Genomic DNA, 17,644 nt, shown 5'->3' with positions numbered 1-17,644 from the left:
ACTGCATTTCGTTGCCCTGTACCTGTGCATGTGCAATGACAATAAAGTTGAATTCTATTCTATTCTATTTAATCTGAGAATCTGGCGTTTCTGGCAAAACACAGTTATATTTAAAAGTCGATTCAGGATTTAATTAATTGATATCGCTTTATTCAAGCTACTCACCTCCCACTTCCACCTGCACTTTCAACTGGACCACGGCCAATCAGAGAGGTCCCACCCCTTACTATCTCTGATTGGTTTAGTCCACGATAGGGGCATAATGTGTGTCTGTTGCTGACCACAGGGAAGGTTGCAGATTTTTTTTTTTTTTGCTACCGAACAGTTGGTGGCACAGGTGCAACCAAATATTTTTTTTAGTCCCACCACTGAAAAATTTGGTCGCATTTGTGGCGCACAGCGTGACGTGAAAAAAGGCACATACCTTTGACGTGGTGTGATGAACTCTGAATTCCTCGTCCACACATTAACGCAAAAAAGGAGTTTTAAAAAAAATCTCAGTTTTCGGTGATTTGAAACGGCGTTTACGTGTGGACGAAACAGCTGCGTTTTCAAAAATGGTGGTGGTGGTGGGGGCGAAGATTTTTCTTGTAAAACAAAGGGGGGCCTAACAAAAAAAGTTTGGGAACCACTGCTTTACACAAACATCACATTGGGGAGACATGTCAGAGAGGTAGGCTGATAGAAAAAGCAAAAAAACAAAAATACACAACATGAGGTGAGAGGAGGAGAAAAAAACCTCCACTCAGACTGAGCTCCTAATGGTATGTTGCAGGAATTGCCGTCTTGTGTGTGACTGGGTGCAGTAAGGAGTGTATGTGATGTGTGTGTGAGCATGCGCGTGAAGGAAACGCGGGGAGCGAAAGAGGAAAAAGAGAGAGAGAGTGTGTCATGGGTAGAGAGGCCGACCGGGAGCAGCGTTCTAACAGGCTACAGGCTATGCAGTGTGTTTTTGAAGTGTGCAGTACTGTTATTAAAGCCTCATCTCTTCAGTACTCTCCGGTGCCTCGGCTGATTTCTGTCTGCCTCACTACTCCACAAAAGTGAAGGGAGTTAACCCCGAAGGAGGACAAACTTCGGCCCTGGAGGAAGCATCTCCCCTCGCGTCTCCCGACTACGGTCAGGGGACTGACGGCGAGGAATGGTTAACAGGTAGAACAGTTTGAAAACAGAAAAAAAACACCCCAGCACAAAAAGCACATGACAGTCAATACACCACAGAAACACAAGACAAGTAACAGGGGTGGGTAAAGGGTGAGAGAGAGCCGGTGTAGGCAGCGCATCCGGTCCTGCATGTCTGCGCTGGTCCAGTCGACCCGCCATCTGTCCCGGGAGGGGACAAGCATCGAAGGCGTTTGGAAAGAGAGGGGGGATGAGTGTGTATCAGTGTATGTGTGTGCGTTTAAAATGAATACAAATCACTCCACTGAGAAACTTAACAAGGTTTTATCCACTGAATAGAAAATAAATTATACAGTGTATACCCAGCATAACACGAACTAAACCTGTCATAACATAAAAATTTATAAAGACCAGATGAAACTGAACTTCCCTTCGTGATAAACTGGTTCATATGAAGATATTTTACTTTCAGTTTCGTTGATTTAAGTGACGTTTACTCTCAGAGTAAATCCCTATTGGCTCTGATCGAGGCTAATGGTGACGTTTCTCCTGGTTCTCCATTTTAGCTTTTTCTGGACAAGCGAATACACAAAGTCTGTTAAAGGTTTGGATGTTTATGGTCACAATGAAGAAGAAGATGAAAGCCTTCATCTTCTTTCTTCTCCTGGGAATACAGGGGGCAGCGGCAGGTCAGTTTGACTGTTATATTTTTGTCTTTTTCTATGTCAGATTTATGTGTTTTGAAAGACAAATGGACGGACTGTTTGCTCCCCAGAAAGTTCCTGTACGCTAAACATTTAGTTGTAATGGATCCTAGTAGAAAATGTCAATGTTTAGAAACAATCGATTATATTATACAGGTAATTAAATCGTCTGTTTATCTCTTCAATACCTAATAATAAACATTAAAGTTTAGATGAAGGCAGAGATTAAAACAAGGCAACTTATGTCCAAAACTATTTGATGATTAAACCGTTCGTGACGCATTTTTAAGCGTTGTGACTCTGCTGTTTCTCCAAACAGTCCAACAAATAAAACATCAGTGAGGAGGTCTGATGATAATCTGGTGACAATAATTAAAACGTTTATTTTAAAAACTAAGTACTATTTTAATTTTCATGAGAGTTTAAAACATTTTCACACAACAGCTGCTCATTAAAGTTAACTAAAGCTCATTTAAGTATAAATATTATTTTTATTTTATTGTTATTTAAAAAATATTTGTTCAGTATATGAAGAGCCACATGTCATTTTATGCAGTCTATTAAAAGTTAAAAGACTCCTGCTTTGTATTATCTTCAGTATTATTCACCAGTTTTATGTTTGTGAATATTTTCTGTTTGACAAACATGCGCACACATATCATAACTAACGAGTAGTTACACCCGGATATGAAGTTCACTGTTTTTCTGGTGTTATTGCTTAATTAACAGCGCAATGAGGTGACTTTTGTTGTGACGTGGATAAATAAAATAAAATAGAATTCAATTGAACTGAATTGAGATGCAAATTAAATCATTATTACTTCATAATATCAGATAGTTTATGTATGTAAAGTGCGAGTACACTACACATACCATCATGAACTAATTTTGGTATCACTGCTGAACAGTGTTGGGACTAACGCGTTATTAAGTAACGCGTTACAGTAACTACGTTATTATTGTGGTAACGAGCACGGTAACTAGTTATTATGCCAAAACCAGGAACGCGTTACTCGTTACTGGGATTTAAATAGGCTCGTTATTCGTTACTTCGTGTGGTGGCTATCGCGGAGCTTCCACAGATTCAATAACACTAGCAAGTGGTGGAAGCCAGCAGGTGGATGAAGGAAAAGTGAGGCAAGAGGAGAGACCCGAAGCAGCCGCTGGTCCGAGTATCAGGTGAACTGAACTTCAGGTAAGAAGTTATGACCTGCAGTGTATCTGAGTCACATATAAATCAAGTTTAGGTGGAGTTTATTTTCGTTATGCTGACTTTTTCGTACTGCGTGCTAGCTAGCATGACGGAGTTTCTATACAGCTGCACAGCAAAATCTCCAGTGTTAAATTAACACTAGAGAGTGTCTATATGGGTCCACACATCTGAGTGTTAAATACAACACTGTTGAGTGTTAAATTAACACTTTTGACAGTGTTATATGTTTAAAAGTAACCTAGTCAGTTTTGAAGATTAACAATGGCTAACACTGAGCAGTGCTGTTAATTTAACTCTGGAGATTTTGCTGTGTACGGGACAGACTTGACTGGGGGAAAGAAGGGGAGAAAGAAAGAGGGAAAGAAAAACAGCTGAGAAGAGGGACGGGGGAGAAGGGCAAAAAACAAAAACCAACGGAATGGGCAGAAAAAAAATGCATATATTGATCACCTGGATCACCTGTTGAGAAAGAAAAAAGAAAACAAGCAGAAGAAAACGAGAGTAATAGAATAAACAACATCACAATGATATATGGGAATATGACAGTAAATACTAAATATTAAACATTACTGTGCAGCACATAAGATCAACAGAACACAGTGTGCTTTGAGGTAGGAGCCAAAAAGGGTGTAGTTTGTGGGTGTGATCACCCGTGTGTACACCTGTGAGCATGGACGCGCTTGTTTTTAAAAGGTTCCTACATGTAATGATCTGCTAGAGGGTGTGGGGGGGCCACAGCCCCGTCCTCCAGGGCATGAAGCAGGTATGGAGGAGATCAAAACTCCAGACATCCAGAGGCCCCCAGAACACAAGAGACCAAGGAAGACCCACAGAGGGGCAGCCGCGCCACTGTCCCAGAAAGAGCTGAGGAGAGTCCCGGATGAGGGCTCACTCAGCAGCCGCGGAGCAGAAGCCGGGGGGGGGGGGTTGCAGTGACGCGCCCGTGAGCTCCGCCGGCAGCCAGCTGTGCCTGAGTGACCGAGCCCCAGGCCGAGAGGCCGGGAGCACCCCACCTGTTGACTGTTATCATCATTTTCCCTCCTTCTATTGCCACTCGCCACACATATCAATTTAAAATTAATACAAATCACTCCACTGAGAAACTTAACGAGGTTTTATCCACTGGATAAAAAATAAACTACACAATGTATACCCAGCATAACATGAACTACACCTGTCATAACATAAAAATAATAGAAACCAGATGAAAATAACCGTAACCCTTCCCTTAATCATACACTGGTTCATATGAAGATATTTTACTTTCAGTTTTGTTGATAACCCTAAAGGGTGCGTTTAACCCAGATTTAAGTGACGTTTACTGTGGGAGTAAATTCCGATTGGCTCTGATCGAGGCCAATGGTCACGTATCTCCCGGTTCTTTTTCTCCTATTTTAGCTTTAGCTTTTTCTGAACAAGCGAATGCTTGAAGTCTGATAAAAGTTTGGATGTTTATCATCACAATGAAGGCTTTCGTCTTCCTTCTTCTCCTGGGAATACAGGGGACAGGGGCGGGTCAGTTTGACTTTTATATTTTGTCTTTTTATATGTCAGATTCCCCCAGAGTGAGAAAGGGCTGGTCAGATTTATGTCATTTTAAATACAAATGGACATTTAAACAGAAACAACTGATTATTTTATACACATAATTAAATTGCCTGTTTATCTCTTCAATCCCTTAAAAATAATTACATAATAAACATTAAAGTTTATGTTGGAGTTATTTGTTCTTTAGTTTTATTATTAAACTCATTCAATTCATTGTTTTGTTTGCTGTTTATCTCATTAATTCAGCCAGGACTGTAAGGTCCAAAAATAAAAATGAGAACCATTAATTTTCAGGAGGAATGAAAACATTTTCACACAACAGCTGATCACTAAAGTGTAATTAACACAAAGTATCTGTAAAAATCTTTGATGTTTTATTGTTTGTTCAGTATACACTGTATATGAAGAACCACATGTCATTCCATAGAGTTCAATAAGGGTAAAAGACTCCTGCTTTGTAATGTATTCAATATTATTCACCAATGTTATGCTTGTGAATACTTTCTGTTTGAAGAACATGGTCACACATATCATAACTACTGAGTTACACCCGGATATGAAGTTCACTGTGTTTCTGGTGTTATTTCTTCATTAACAGCACAATGAGATGACTTTTGTTGTGAGGTGTATAAATAAAATTAAATCGAATTAAACTGAACTGAATTGAGATACAAAATAAATCATTATTTCTTTATAATATCATACAGTCTATGTATGTAAAGTACCAGTACACTTTGCATACATACTCACCCCCTCGTCCACTCCGCTCCTCCTCAGCTTCCCTTCTGTCTCTTCCACCTGCTCACCTGACTACCATGGGACTCAGAGCCTTTAGCTGTTCTGCCCCGAGACTTTGGATGCACTTCCACCAGATCTCCGGACCACAAACTCTCTCACTACTTTTAAATCACGTCTCAAAACCCATCTATTCAGAATTGCATACACCTGATTCCGTCTTAGTCCATTTTTACTTTGCCCAGCTTCTATACTTGCTTTTATACTTTCATGCTTTTTTTTTCTTATTTACCTTATGTTTAATTTTTTTTGCAATGTTTCGTTACATTGTATTGTTGCTATTGTAAGGTGACTTTGAGGGTCTTAAAGGCGCCTGTAAATAAAATGTATTATTATTAAGAGCTAAACTTGGAATCACAGCTGAATTATCAAAAAGAAGCTGCAGGTGAGAAATAGAAAGGTTTGCAATTTAAAGACACTCAATCTCCACCAGGGAGCGCTAATGAGGAGAGTTTGAAACTTACTATGTGGCTTGGTCACTAACACAAATATCAAATCTGTTGACTTTTGATAACTGAAAAACTCACCTGCAAAACTGATTACAGAATAAAATATGCAATCCAAAATGCTTATAAGATAATATTCCCCCAATAACATTAGCTTTGGTTTTATTGATAATATTATAAATCAAAGATATTGGAAGTAAAGCTTTCTGTAACAATTTTAAGCTTCAACAAAGTGAAAAATAATATAAACAAAGAACAAGCATCAATATTGATATTTAGAAAACCCATTACTGAAATTCTGAAAGAACAACAACAAAACACGTGACAGTCACATCAAAAGAATGAAATCAATTCATATAATTTATAATATGAAAAATGGAAATACAAAAGAGAACAACTCACTTTAGAAGTCATTTTGCTTGATTAAGAAGAAAGAAAGAAGGAACTTAATCGACTTTCGTTTCATGCAGCGGGTAACAAAAGCAAAACAGATTAAAAAATAATGAATATTTTCTTTAACATGGAAAATAAAATAAAAATATAGTCAAATTAAAGTTATAATGAGTTCAAACCATTAATCATGAGAACTGAATTAAACCAAACTGAAAGATAGACACCAGTTTCAACATTTTAAAGTTTTCTGTGAAAATCAGGTTCAAACTAGAATCTGTTACAAAACACAAAATTACAGCTTTGAAGAAAAGATGATCAGAAAAATGACAATAAACATCTATCTATTCATAAATCTGTTTTGTGTTTATTGAACGGACAGCAGGATTATCACAGGATGTCTTTAACGTGCTGCAGTTTTTCTTATTGTGTTATTTAAAAAATATGTGATTTATAAATCTGTGTTCCTGAGATCTCACAACATTAACTGTTTCTTACAGTGACCCACTCTATGAAGTATTTCTACACTGCGTCCTCTCAAGTCCCAAACTTCCCAGAGTTTGTGTCTGTTGGGATGGTTGATGATGTTCAGATTGATTATTATGACAGCAGGACAGAGAAAGATGTTCCCAAACAGGACTGGATTGCCAGGAATACAGATCAGCAGTACTGGGAGAGAGAGACTGCAAAAAGGAGGGGCACCCAGCAGTGGTTCAAAACCAACACTGAGATTTTAAAGCAGCGCTTCAACCAAACTGGAGGTTTGTTCATGTTTCATTTTTTACTGATATTTGCTGTTAATGTTTTCAGTGTGATTTGTTTTCAGTAGTAAACAGGTTTGCACACATTAAATGTTTCGTTCAGATTACAGATTACAATTATTAACATAATAATTCATAATGAATGTAGAACTACAGTCTGGAAAGCTTTAATTTAATTCAAACAGCTTTAAGGATCATGTCTGAACTTATATAATTTGTCAGTTAACTGATTAGTTGATCAAAATAATCAAATAATAAAAATAAATTCATGATATTTGAATTGAATTGAACTGAAATTGAAAGCCTTTATTGTCAATATTCATAGTATAACGAGATTAGAAACCGCTCTATAAAAGTGCACATGTGATTTAGCACATTATAAAAACTATACAATATATATATATATATATATATATATATATATATATATATATATATATATATATATATATATATATATATATATATACATACAGAGACAGAGACAGACAGGAAGAGAATTGATGATATTTCAGTGCAGATTACTTTTTGTGCAAGTTTGAGTTGAGTATGGTGATAGCTTTGGGGAAGAAGCATCCCTGAGTCTGTTTGTTCTGGCCCGTATGGATCTGAAGCGCCTGCCAGAGGGCAGTAGGTTAAAAAGATGGTAGCTGGGGTGGTTAATGTCCTTCAAGATGTTTCTGGCCCTGCTGAGGCAATGGGCAGACAAGGAGGGCGGGGGGCAGTGGTAAACCTTCTGCAGTCTCTTCCTGTCTACCTCTGTGCTGCTGGCTTGCAAAAACTGTCACTGCATATTATGATTTTTAAGGTCACCAGCAGTTTGCAGTTTTCTGTTTATATTTAGGATGTTTTGTCTCTGAAACCTTGATGGGGATTTTTGCTACAATTTCTCAATTAATTGATTAATCCGAAAATAATCTCCAGAAAATCAGCAGGATTAAATTAATCAGTCTGAGATGTATTTGTTTTAGAATTATTGTGAACTAATATTTGACTTTATATAAAAACAATCCTGGAAACCTCAGGACAGTCTGGTGTGTAGTTTCTCACAGTTAGAGGACTTTGTGAATGATAAGAGGCAGCAGAGTTTCAAAGGATGGAGAGATAAACCCAGGATCAGGATCTGAGTCTGCTGCTCAGGATCCATCTTAGTGTGTTTGTCTGTTCCTGCAGCTCACAGGAAGTCGCTCCTCTCAGTTTAGAGTTCCCTCGCAAATAATCATGTTGTAATAAATTATAGAACAAGAAAATATGTCCGACACCATTAACAGCAATTTATCATGAAATAATCTATCATCCAGCTGAGATGTTAAATGTGCTGGGACGTCACAGTTTTGATAACATTTGCTTCAGATAATATTTTCCAGATTCCATTAAACACATGTTGATGTTTTATTTAATACAAAGGAGGGTTGAATTTGCATCAGGGTGAAAGTAGAGACAGCTCAGTGAGCCGCTCACTGTCCAAGGCCTCTTTATGAATCATCTTAATGAACATTCATGTGACAGTAACACTACTAACACTTTAATATGGCTGAAGAACTGGAAGTATTTAAGTTATTAAGACAAAATTCACTGTTTTCTCAGATAATTTTGTAAACCCGCAAACATTCTCATTAATAGCTAATAGAATTTAACTAAATTACAGCCTGTTTTGATGAGGAAATGTTTTCAGGATTATCTTTCATTAGCAGAGAGGTTCCATAAATAAATCAGTGACAAACTCAAAGCTACTCTGTGGAAAATAAATAAATATTTAACTTTGAGTCGAATAGCACAACAGTTTGGTCAGAAGTAGGTAGACCAAAAATAAGAAACACAAACAGACAGACAATGCAAGCTGAGGTCTAACAGGAAAATCACATTTTTCTGTATTTCACACTGATTTTTGTCTTATTTTTAAATGACAGTAAATCTGAATTTCAGTTTATGTTGAATATTTTTTGTTCAGATGTTTTTTTACTAATAGACAACAGCCTGAAAATATAATAAAGGAAATTAAGTGTTAAAATGTCTTACATTTCCCATAAACTGGCTGAAAGTTGATTATTTAAGATGGTGTTTTTAAATCAGGACGCCATAAAATCACCTCTACCAGAATGAGTGGCGAAAAAAAAAGTTTTTTTTTTTGGGGGGGGGGGGCTTTTTTTGGTCCTAAAACACCGCTTCATACTTCAAGCATCTAGGCAACGTTTACAAGCGGCAGAAAAAAACGCTTTTCTTGGTTGGTCACTGATCTTGAGTTTTCCGGTGCTCAGTAACAGCTGTGAGCGTTTTGTTGACTCATGCAGGGCCTCCCAGTGGTTTTCTCCACCACTTAATCTAAACTCCAGTAAAAGAAGGAGCGCAGACCATATAAATGCATCCCACATTCACTTTGCTGCCACCTATAAGGAGGGGTTCTGGCAGGATTTTCAGAGGCATTCATGCGTCCTGATTTATTAATCTGCGGTGTGTCGAGTCGCCCGTGGGGCTCTTCAACCGGTGGGGGAGATTGTCACACCTTGCAGGAGCTTTCCTCCCCTCAGGAACTCTCTGCAGGAGGGGGAGATACAGGAGAGGTGGAGGAAGATCTCAGCCTGGGCGTCTATTGTCTCATGTAGTCTGGAAGACGAGTGGATGGTGGGGTGGGTGCAGTTTTCTCTGTGGTGGGGTTGGGTGGACTGTCCCGGGCTCTGTGGGGCCGGGGGGCGCTGCTGCGCTGGGCCCCGGTCTGGATGGGCCTGGGCCCCCCTTTCCCTGGCGGGTCGCGGAGTATGGGAGTGCCTACTGGGGTCAGCGGGGGAGCTGGCCCCAGGGAGGGGTCACCTGCCCCTCCCTTCCAAAAGTTGTTAACTAGACAGGCTGGAAAAGTGGTCGCATTTGGGCCTAGATGGCACGTAACTCCACATGTTCACATGTTCACATGTTCACTCAGAGAAAATACCCTGTGATGATGCACGGAGGCATTTCTCGTGTCGTCCTCACCTGCAGACTGTCTGCTCTCATCACAGCATCAGCAGCGCTCACAGATCTCTGTGCTGCACATCCAATAATATTATTAATGTGAATGTTTTAACATTTTTAGAAGAAAAATCTGACCTGGTCACAGTGCTGAAAAACACCAAAGGTGGTCCAAAGCTAATTCATGGCCTGAATTATTGTTTCAGTCCAATGCTGAAATTCAGCAAATTAAATAAATATGAACGTATCTAATGACTAATAACTATAAAACAGTTATGGTAAGAAGCACAAAGACCAACAGAAGGAAACATAAGCTGAGATCTGACAGGAAATTCATATTTCTTTGGATTTCATACAGATTTTTGTCTCATTTTTAAATGAAAGAAACCTGAGTTTCATTGCATGTTGAATGTTTTTTGGGTTCCACATTTCTTTAAGTTTTTATTAACAGACAAATTTAACTTTAACAAACATCCTGCAGGTCTTTAAAAAACCTGAAATTATAATCAAGGAAATTCAAGCCTTAAAATGTCTCAAATTTTCTAAACGGTATTAACTTCACATCTGGTATTTTTAGGACTGTTAGAAACCAATAATAACCCTAAACACTGATTTTTTTAAAAAAATTGTCTCATAAAATTCATGTTGTCTCTTTGTGATCGCCCTCATTCATCTATTATAAGATGTAGTTACATGGACGGACACACAGGGGGTGCTTACCTTACGGCATAAGTGTGTAATCTTCATTAGCAGCTCCTCCTTCACAGCAGCAGGTAGCAGGTCCGAGCACTCAGCCGGACGATGGAGACGTTGAGGTCTGAGTTTATTTTTCATTTCCAGCATGAAGTAAAATACACATCAGCCAGCGTCTCAGTGAGAGCCAATCACTGCTGACCTGACAGCCAATCAGCTGAACATCTCCAGGTGAAAGAGCACCAGGTAAATGTTGGGACTTGGTGCTCTTTCACCTGGAGATGTTCAGCTGATTGGCTGATTAAACATGTGTCACTTCTTCATAGTTCTGCTAACTTTTAATCCTGTTTCTTTACATGTGTAATAAAGGTCAAAGGTCACAGCATGTGTAAAATCCTAACTCAGAGCAGAGCGCAACATGGACGCCTACTTTTAAAAAACTGTCACAGGTTTAAAACCGTCTAAAACTGGATTTAAAAAAATAAAGTTTTTAGAGCGCGTGCAGTGCCATCTTGTCTGAGTACACAGTGACGTCACTGCTGGTTGGCTGGTTGCTGTGAGCAGGGCTGGATCATTTTATATCAGCTAACTAGAGACAGAAGCAACAACTTGATGGAAAACAAGGAAACTAAACAAGAGAATACAGCTGTTGGCCGTGATGCTGGGATTGAGGAGCTCTTTATAAATGAGGACTTTAAGTGGTGATAAGCTCACCACTAGTACCGCACTCCTGGGAGCGCTATCCAACCAGCCAACCTGGTGACGTAATGAGTGATGTTGACGACCACATGGCACAGAGCCCGAAAAATGCTATAAACAAGAATCACTTTTAATCAACATTTTTCTCAGAATAAATCACAATTATCTTAATTTGGGGTAAAAGCTGCTAAAATGTTCTGTTTCATATCCTCTTTAAGTCAACACATTTCCTCAATTTAACCCACAAAACTCACAGCAACCAAATCCTCCTGCAGGTAAAAACAACTTTAATCAACTTTCCCTCGTACAAAATAAACAAGACAAACTAAATAAAAAATACTCCAGTTTCTCTCCAAAATCATCCACAGTACAGAGATAACAACATGATCACATCTGGGGCTGTGGACTCATACGCTACATGTTCACGTAAAGAAAACACCTGTGATGATGCACCGAGGCGTTTCTGATAGCAGTGATGTTATAAAAGCAAGAATGTTGAGCCAAAAACAACAGATGTTAATATCCTCTGTTAATAAATAACCGTGGATCAGTGTTTTGTTGTAAAGATGTTGTCGATTCTTAATGCTGTGTGCTGCTAATGTTCCTGGGTTTAATGCAAAGTTTTGTTTTGTTTTCTGTCAGGTGTTCACATTTTTCAGAGAATGTATGGCTGTGAGTGGGATGATGAAACTGGAAAAGTTAAAGCTTATGATCAGTTTGGCTATGATGGAGAAGACTTTGTAGCACGTGACCTGGAAACAGGGACGTGGATCGCTCCAACACCTCAGGCTGTCATCACCAAACACAAGTGGGAGAATGACAGGGCCTTGACTGCGCAGGAAAAGAATTACTTCACCCAGATTTGTCCTGAGTGGCTGAAGAAGTTTGTGCACTATGGGAGGAGCTCTCTGATGAAAACAGGTGAAATCATATCACATGCTTTTTTTTACGGGTTGTACGGAAGCCCCAAACGCAATTTCATTGTTCTCTGACAGTGACAATAAATACTTAAATAAAAAATAAATATGCTGTTTTGTGGCCAGAACAATCTTCATATGTTCCTATTTCTGACCATTAAAACATCACATAAAAGCATTACAACCCCCCCCCCCCCCCTCCAAAAAAACATCACTGTGCCTCAGTTGAGTTAAATTTGCTCTTTCTCTACTTTCCACTCACACATTGACATTTACCCCCTTCTACTTTTCTTCTGATTTCTCTGTCACTCCTGTTAATTATTAAATAAATTAATTACAATTGTTTTTAATCATATTTTCCTTTTGCCCCAATTTATCCACCACCTACACTCTGACCTTTGGTAAATGTTAAATGGACTGGTTCTTATATAGCGCTTTTCTACTCTTCTGAGCAACTTGTGCATTCACCCATTCACACAAGCACATTTGTCTAAGTGCTTTTTTTAGCTAACATTCACACACATTCATACTCCGATTGATGCATCATAGTGCAATTTGGGGTTAGTATCTTGCCCAAAGATATTTGGCATGCAAACTAGGGGAAGCCAGGAATCGAACTAACCAACCTTCCGATCAGTAAGTGACCTGCTCTACCACCGGAGCACCCCATAACCAGTCTCTCCCAACCTCCGTTTCTTTATCATTAAATAATATAAGGCTAATAAGCTTATTTAAAGGCTAACTAAGGCATTAATTTACATAAAATCACACAGGAATTAAATTAGTATGCACTAAATAGTAATATAGCATCTATCTTTCTCTTCTCTCCTCAGTTCTTCCCTCAGTGTCTCTCCTCCAGAAGACTCCCTCTTCTCCGGTCACCTGCCACGCTACAGGTTTCTATCCTAACAGAGCTGAGATGTTCTGGAAGAAAGATGGAGAGGAGCTTCATGAGGGTGTGAGGAAAGGAGAGATTCTCACCAACAATGATGGGAACTTTCAGATGAGTGTTGATCTGGATTTTTCATCAGTCAGACCTGAAGACTGGCAGAGGTACGACTGTGTGTTTCAGCTCTCTGGTGGGAACGAGAACGTCATCACTAAACTGGACAAAGCAGTGATCAAAACCAACAAGGGTAAAAGTGAAGGTAGGAAACATGCACGTAGTTTAGTGTAAAAATCATGCGGTTCATGTGCTTTTATTTGAGTTTGATGAAAATTGTAAGTTGTATACATGATTATGAAGATTTTCATACTGATACTGATTTGTTAATTTCTTAATAAACATTACCATTTAAAGTTTTGGGTGCTCTGATTTAAATTATTGCCCAATTTTCTGTCTTTTCACAGTTTATTTAAATTTGTGAGCATCTTTTTTTTTTGTATTATCTGATTAGCAAACTGATGTTTGTCTCTTTTAACATGTTTCATTTGTTCAGGTTATGATTCATTTGTTGTTGTGTCATCTACAGGAAATTCACTCGCCATGATCATCCCGATCATCGTTGCAATGCTTGTTCTCGCAGTGATTGCTGTAATTGGTTTTATTGACTACAAAAAGAGAACAGGTAAGAGACAAAAACAGAAATCTTTTTTACTCGATGGTTTATCCAAAACAGAATAAGCTCCACAAGGCCCAGAGTCACAGTTCCATAAGAATAGGAGCTGTGTGACAATGTGAGCATTGTCATGCAATTGGTTGAGAGAAAAGATATGAGGTATAACATTTGATAAATGCAACTGAAATAATTTTTCTTTGTAATTCAGAAAAACGTCCCCCATCTCGTAAGTAAAACTTCTTTCTATTTTGTTTTCTCTGATCGCTTATGCCCTGTGCAGAATAAAACATTTTCTGTATTTTATGTTAAATAACTTTTTCAAGGTTAATTCTTGAGAAAATTTCAGATCAGAGCAGGATGTGGACTAACAATGTGTGTCTGACTTGACTTTCTACAGCAAATTTTGACTTTCTAGAGAACATGATTCCTAAAGCCTAAGTGACAAACAACCCTGAACACAGTGAGTTTTTACTACATTTGCTATTTTATTATTTTTTTGTGCTTCAAAAACACAAGAGGTAATTGCTTGATCAAACTAGGAATGTTAATATATTTTATTTTTGTCTTTTTAGATTTATGGACAAATTTTGCACTGAAACAAGGAGCAGTGTCAGCTCATTTGCCCCCATAAACTGTGACCTCATTGGTCATCATTCAAAGCATAAGATGAAGTGTTGAGAATCTAGTTGTAGATGCTTATTGATTGAAATTGACGGGAAATAAGTCTGCTCAACAAATCTAACATAATAGTGACATTTAATTATTTCATTTAGTTTCCAGTTGTAATTAATATAAGGTGTAAATCTAACAAGGACGCCCAACAGAGGAGAAGCAGAGCAGAGTTTAAAAAATATTTAATAATGAAGGCATCACAGCAGTCTTAATTCAATTAAAGGTTTTGTGTTCCACTTAAATAGATCCACTATACTTAGTTTATGGTGTTGGGTTTTCTTTCACACATAGATATTGATAACACAAATGTAGATATACATTAAGAGAGAGATTCACATAAATATATTCTGTTAGAGTCTGGTGATATAATGATATATTTTAGGATGTGTCAACCATTAAACAGAACAATACTACAAATGCTACATCCAAAGAGGACTTCTCCAGGCTGGAGAAGCTTATCAGGTTGGCTGGCTCTGTGGTTGACATGAAGCTTGAATCTGGCGACAGTGGCCGAGAAAAAGTCTGAACAAACTGCATCATGGATGATGTCAGCCACCCTGTGCACACTGTCATCAACGCACAGACAAGCTGCTCTTCCCCAGGAGTAGAACCAACATGTGGAGACGGGGAGGAGCAGCAGGAGCAGGGGAGGAGTGGATAATGTTGACCAAGTGCAATAAGCTAAACTAAACAAACTGATACTTTGCCATTGTTTACACTTTTATTCATGGACTTCCTTTAATTATTACCTCTTAAATTCTTATTGCTGCTGATATTTTGTTTCCTAATTTTTTGTACGCTTTTGGTATTTGTCCTTATTTGTATTCCCTGAGGGGACCTTCCCAAGGGATTAATAAAGTTTTATTCTATTCTTCAAATCACAACAACAGTTGCCTCAAAGAACTTTATATTGTAAGTTGAAGAGCCTACGGTAAATGTCAAGAACTTGTGCTTCTGGTGATTTCATAACTACAGGCTTTTTTTTTTTCAAGAAAATAATATACATTTTCTTCGATATGCTTTTTAGTGAAAAAAATAGCATTTTTTCATTTCTGATTTCCAGCTGTTTATAACATGATGGATTATTTAGTCAAAAGGTGTCACAGACTGCGATGGCAGACTGTGGAGTTGTTGGAAAATTGGACTCAAACACAGGACTCTAATGCAGATATTTATAGTGAACAGTGAAACGACTACTATGTACATTCCCAGACACTGTGGTCCCCGTGGTGATTCCTCCCCACACGGTGCAGAATGTCCAAAATGGGACAAAAGCAACTCCAAACTCCTCTTCCACACCGTGACTCCATTCCCAGCTCAAGTAGCCACTGTATAATCCTGCACCGACTGGGGCACAGCCGCACTCTTAAGTAGGGCGCTCCTAACGAGGCCATCAGCTGCAACTAGTGACGGCTGACGAGCAGCAGGTGTGGGAGCCTCTAGTGTGAGAATACTTCCAGGGTCGCGTTCCCTTCAACAACCCAGAACATCCAGGATTGAACATAAACATAGGCAGGGAGACGGATAACCTGCAAGGATCGTCAGTTCGAGCCCAGGGTCCCCAGACCGTGACAAAGGGTATAGATCCTTTTATACCATAATTACTTAGTTTGTTTACCTTTGGCTTCTTTTAATGTATGCTTGAAGTAGAATATTAAAAATTCAAACAATATTCAAAACCACAGTTGCGTTCCGCTTCTACCCATGACTTCACACTGGATGAATCCAGTCTCAGTGCAATCCCCACCCCACCCCACCCAAAAAAAACAACTTTTGCACTGAAATCTGCCTGACAGTTGATGACAGGGAAGCTGTCTATTCTTGTCTAAGGAACTTGAAAAGAGAAGAGTCTGGACTTCTTTAAGTTTCCTTGAAGACATTTCACCTCTCATCCGAGAAGTGTTCAGTTCTAAGAGCAATTGGTGTGGAGTCCCACCCCATCATGTGATTTCCTGAGGTCAAAAGGCCCAGGATGTGAGTGGGCATTAAGGCATCTGGGAAAGGATCTCAAAATTGGATTACAGATGGCAGACAGTTGGTGTCGTAAGCCACCGCCTCTGTTCAAAGATGGTCGTTCACAGTGGACACTCCTCTTTCAAACCATCTGTCCCCTCTGTCCAAAATGTGAACATTGGTGTCCTGGAAAGAGTGACCTTTGACTTTTAGATGCAGATGGACTGCTGAGTCTTGTCCCGTTGAGGTGGTTCTTCTATGCTGTGCTAGTAGTGGGTGGGCTAACAAATGCATTATATAGTTCACATTAGTAGCAGCAGCATCATATTCTTAATACCACCTTCTCATAGGAACACTAAAAAAATTATATAGAGGAATACCCAGAATGCCAGTCACACACACTCTCACGCACCTTTTGACTAGTTGTTTCTGTCCGCATTAGCACATGCATTTTTTGTTTTTACAAAAACAAAATATACAAGAATAGTGGAATAATGGCTGAATGATCAGAATGCCAGAAATCTATTCAGGTTCTGTTGATGCAGCCAGGGATGTACTTAAAAATGTGTTCCAACTGTACAATCTGCCAATAGACTACAGTTGCAATATCACAACTATTTTACAACATACTGACTCAAACATAAAAGGAGCTGACATCCACATCAAACAATATTGATCTTTAAAGAAGAGTAACAGGCAAAAGAAGCATGTTACCTATTTTAAAAGGGGGCATTACAGCTGCCCCATCATGTCTGCACTGAGTTTGTTTTCCAGCTTTTCCATCAGGAGTTTTTCGAGTCCCCCAGCAGTTCTGTCCACTAATGGGGCGAAACAGAAATCTCTCCACAGTGGAGATTTCTTCAGTGATGTAACTGAGCACAATCACACACTGGCTTACACATGCCACATCCGTTGTCTCATCAGCTTGAACAGCGATAAATGGTGTTTGAAAACTTTCCTCTGCAATTCTTTCTTCATAAACTGCCCACATACAATCAAGTAACTCATTCTGACTATTTGTAGATGTGTACTTGGCAACCTGTGTCCAAACAAGAGAACTGGTCAACAAGGTCCAAAACACACCTCGCTGAAGGGAAGCTGGAGCAAAGCTAGCTCATATGCTCCACAAAATTGAATAATCTACAATCCGTGATAGTGAATGCCTGTTTTGTTTTTTACCAGCTTGTTGTTTCTCTGTATAGCAATGCAGTGTCCTTCATACTTGATAG

At 38.9% G+C, this 17,644-nt stretch overlaps 1 protein-coding gene across 1 annotated transcript in view; it reads left to right on the top strand.

Moving 5' to 3' along the window:
* The first annotated feature begins 6,718 nt into the window (after positions 1-6,718).
* Positions 6,719-17,644, top strand: part of LOC146682558 (putative HLA class I histocompatibility antigen, alpha chain H) — a 60,879-nt gene continuing 49,953 nt past the window's right edge. The window contains exons 1-3 of the mRNA XM_085446210.1: positions 6,719-6,979; positions 11,957-12,235; positions 13,065-13,367. Of these exons, the coding sequence (XP_085302336.1) occupies positions 6,730-6,979; positions 11,957-12,235; positions 13,065-13,367 (832 nt within the window). The 5' untranslated portion in view covers positions 6,719-6,729. The remainder of the gene's footprint in view (positions 6,980-11,956; positions 12,236-13,064; positions 13,368-17,644) is intronic.

This window comes from Copadichromis virginalis, linkage group LG22 (assembly GCF_057382275.1).
Source record: "Copadichromis virginalis isolate Kocher_CV1m ecotype Utaka linkage group LG22, C_Virginalis_male_GT1.1, whole genome shotgun sequence".
NCBI lineage: Eukaryota > Metazoa > Chordata > Actinopteri > Cichliformes > Cichlidae > Copadichromis > Copadichromis virginalis.
Note: the sequence above shows the minus strand (reverse complement) of the source record. Positions and strands in the feature narration are given on the sequence as shown.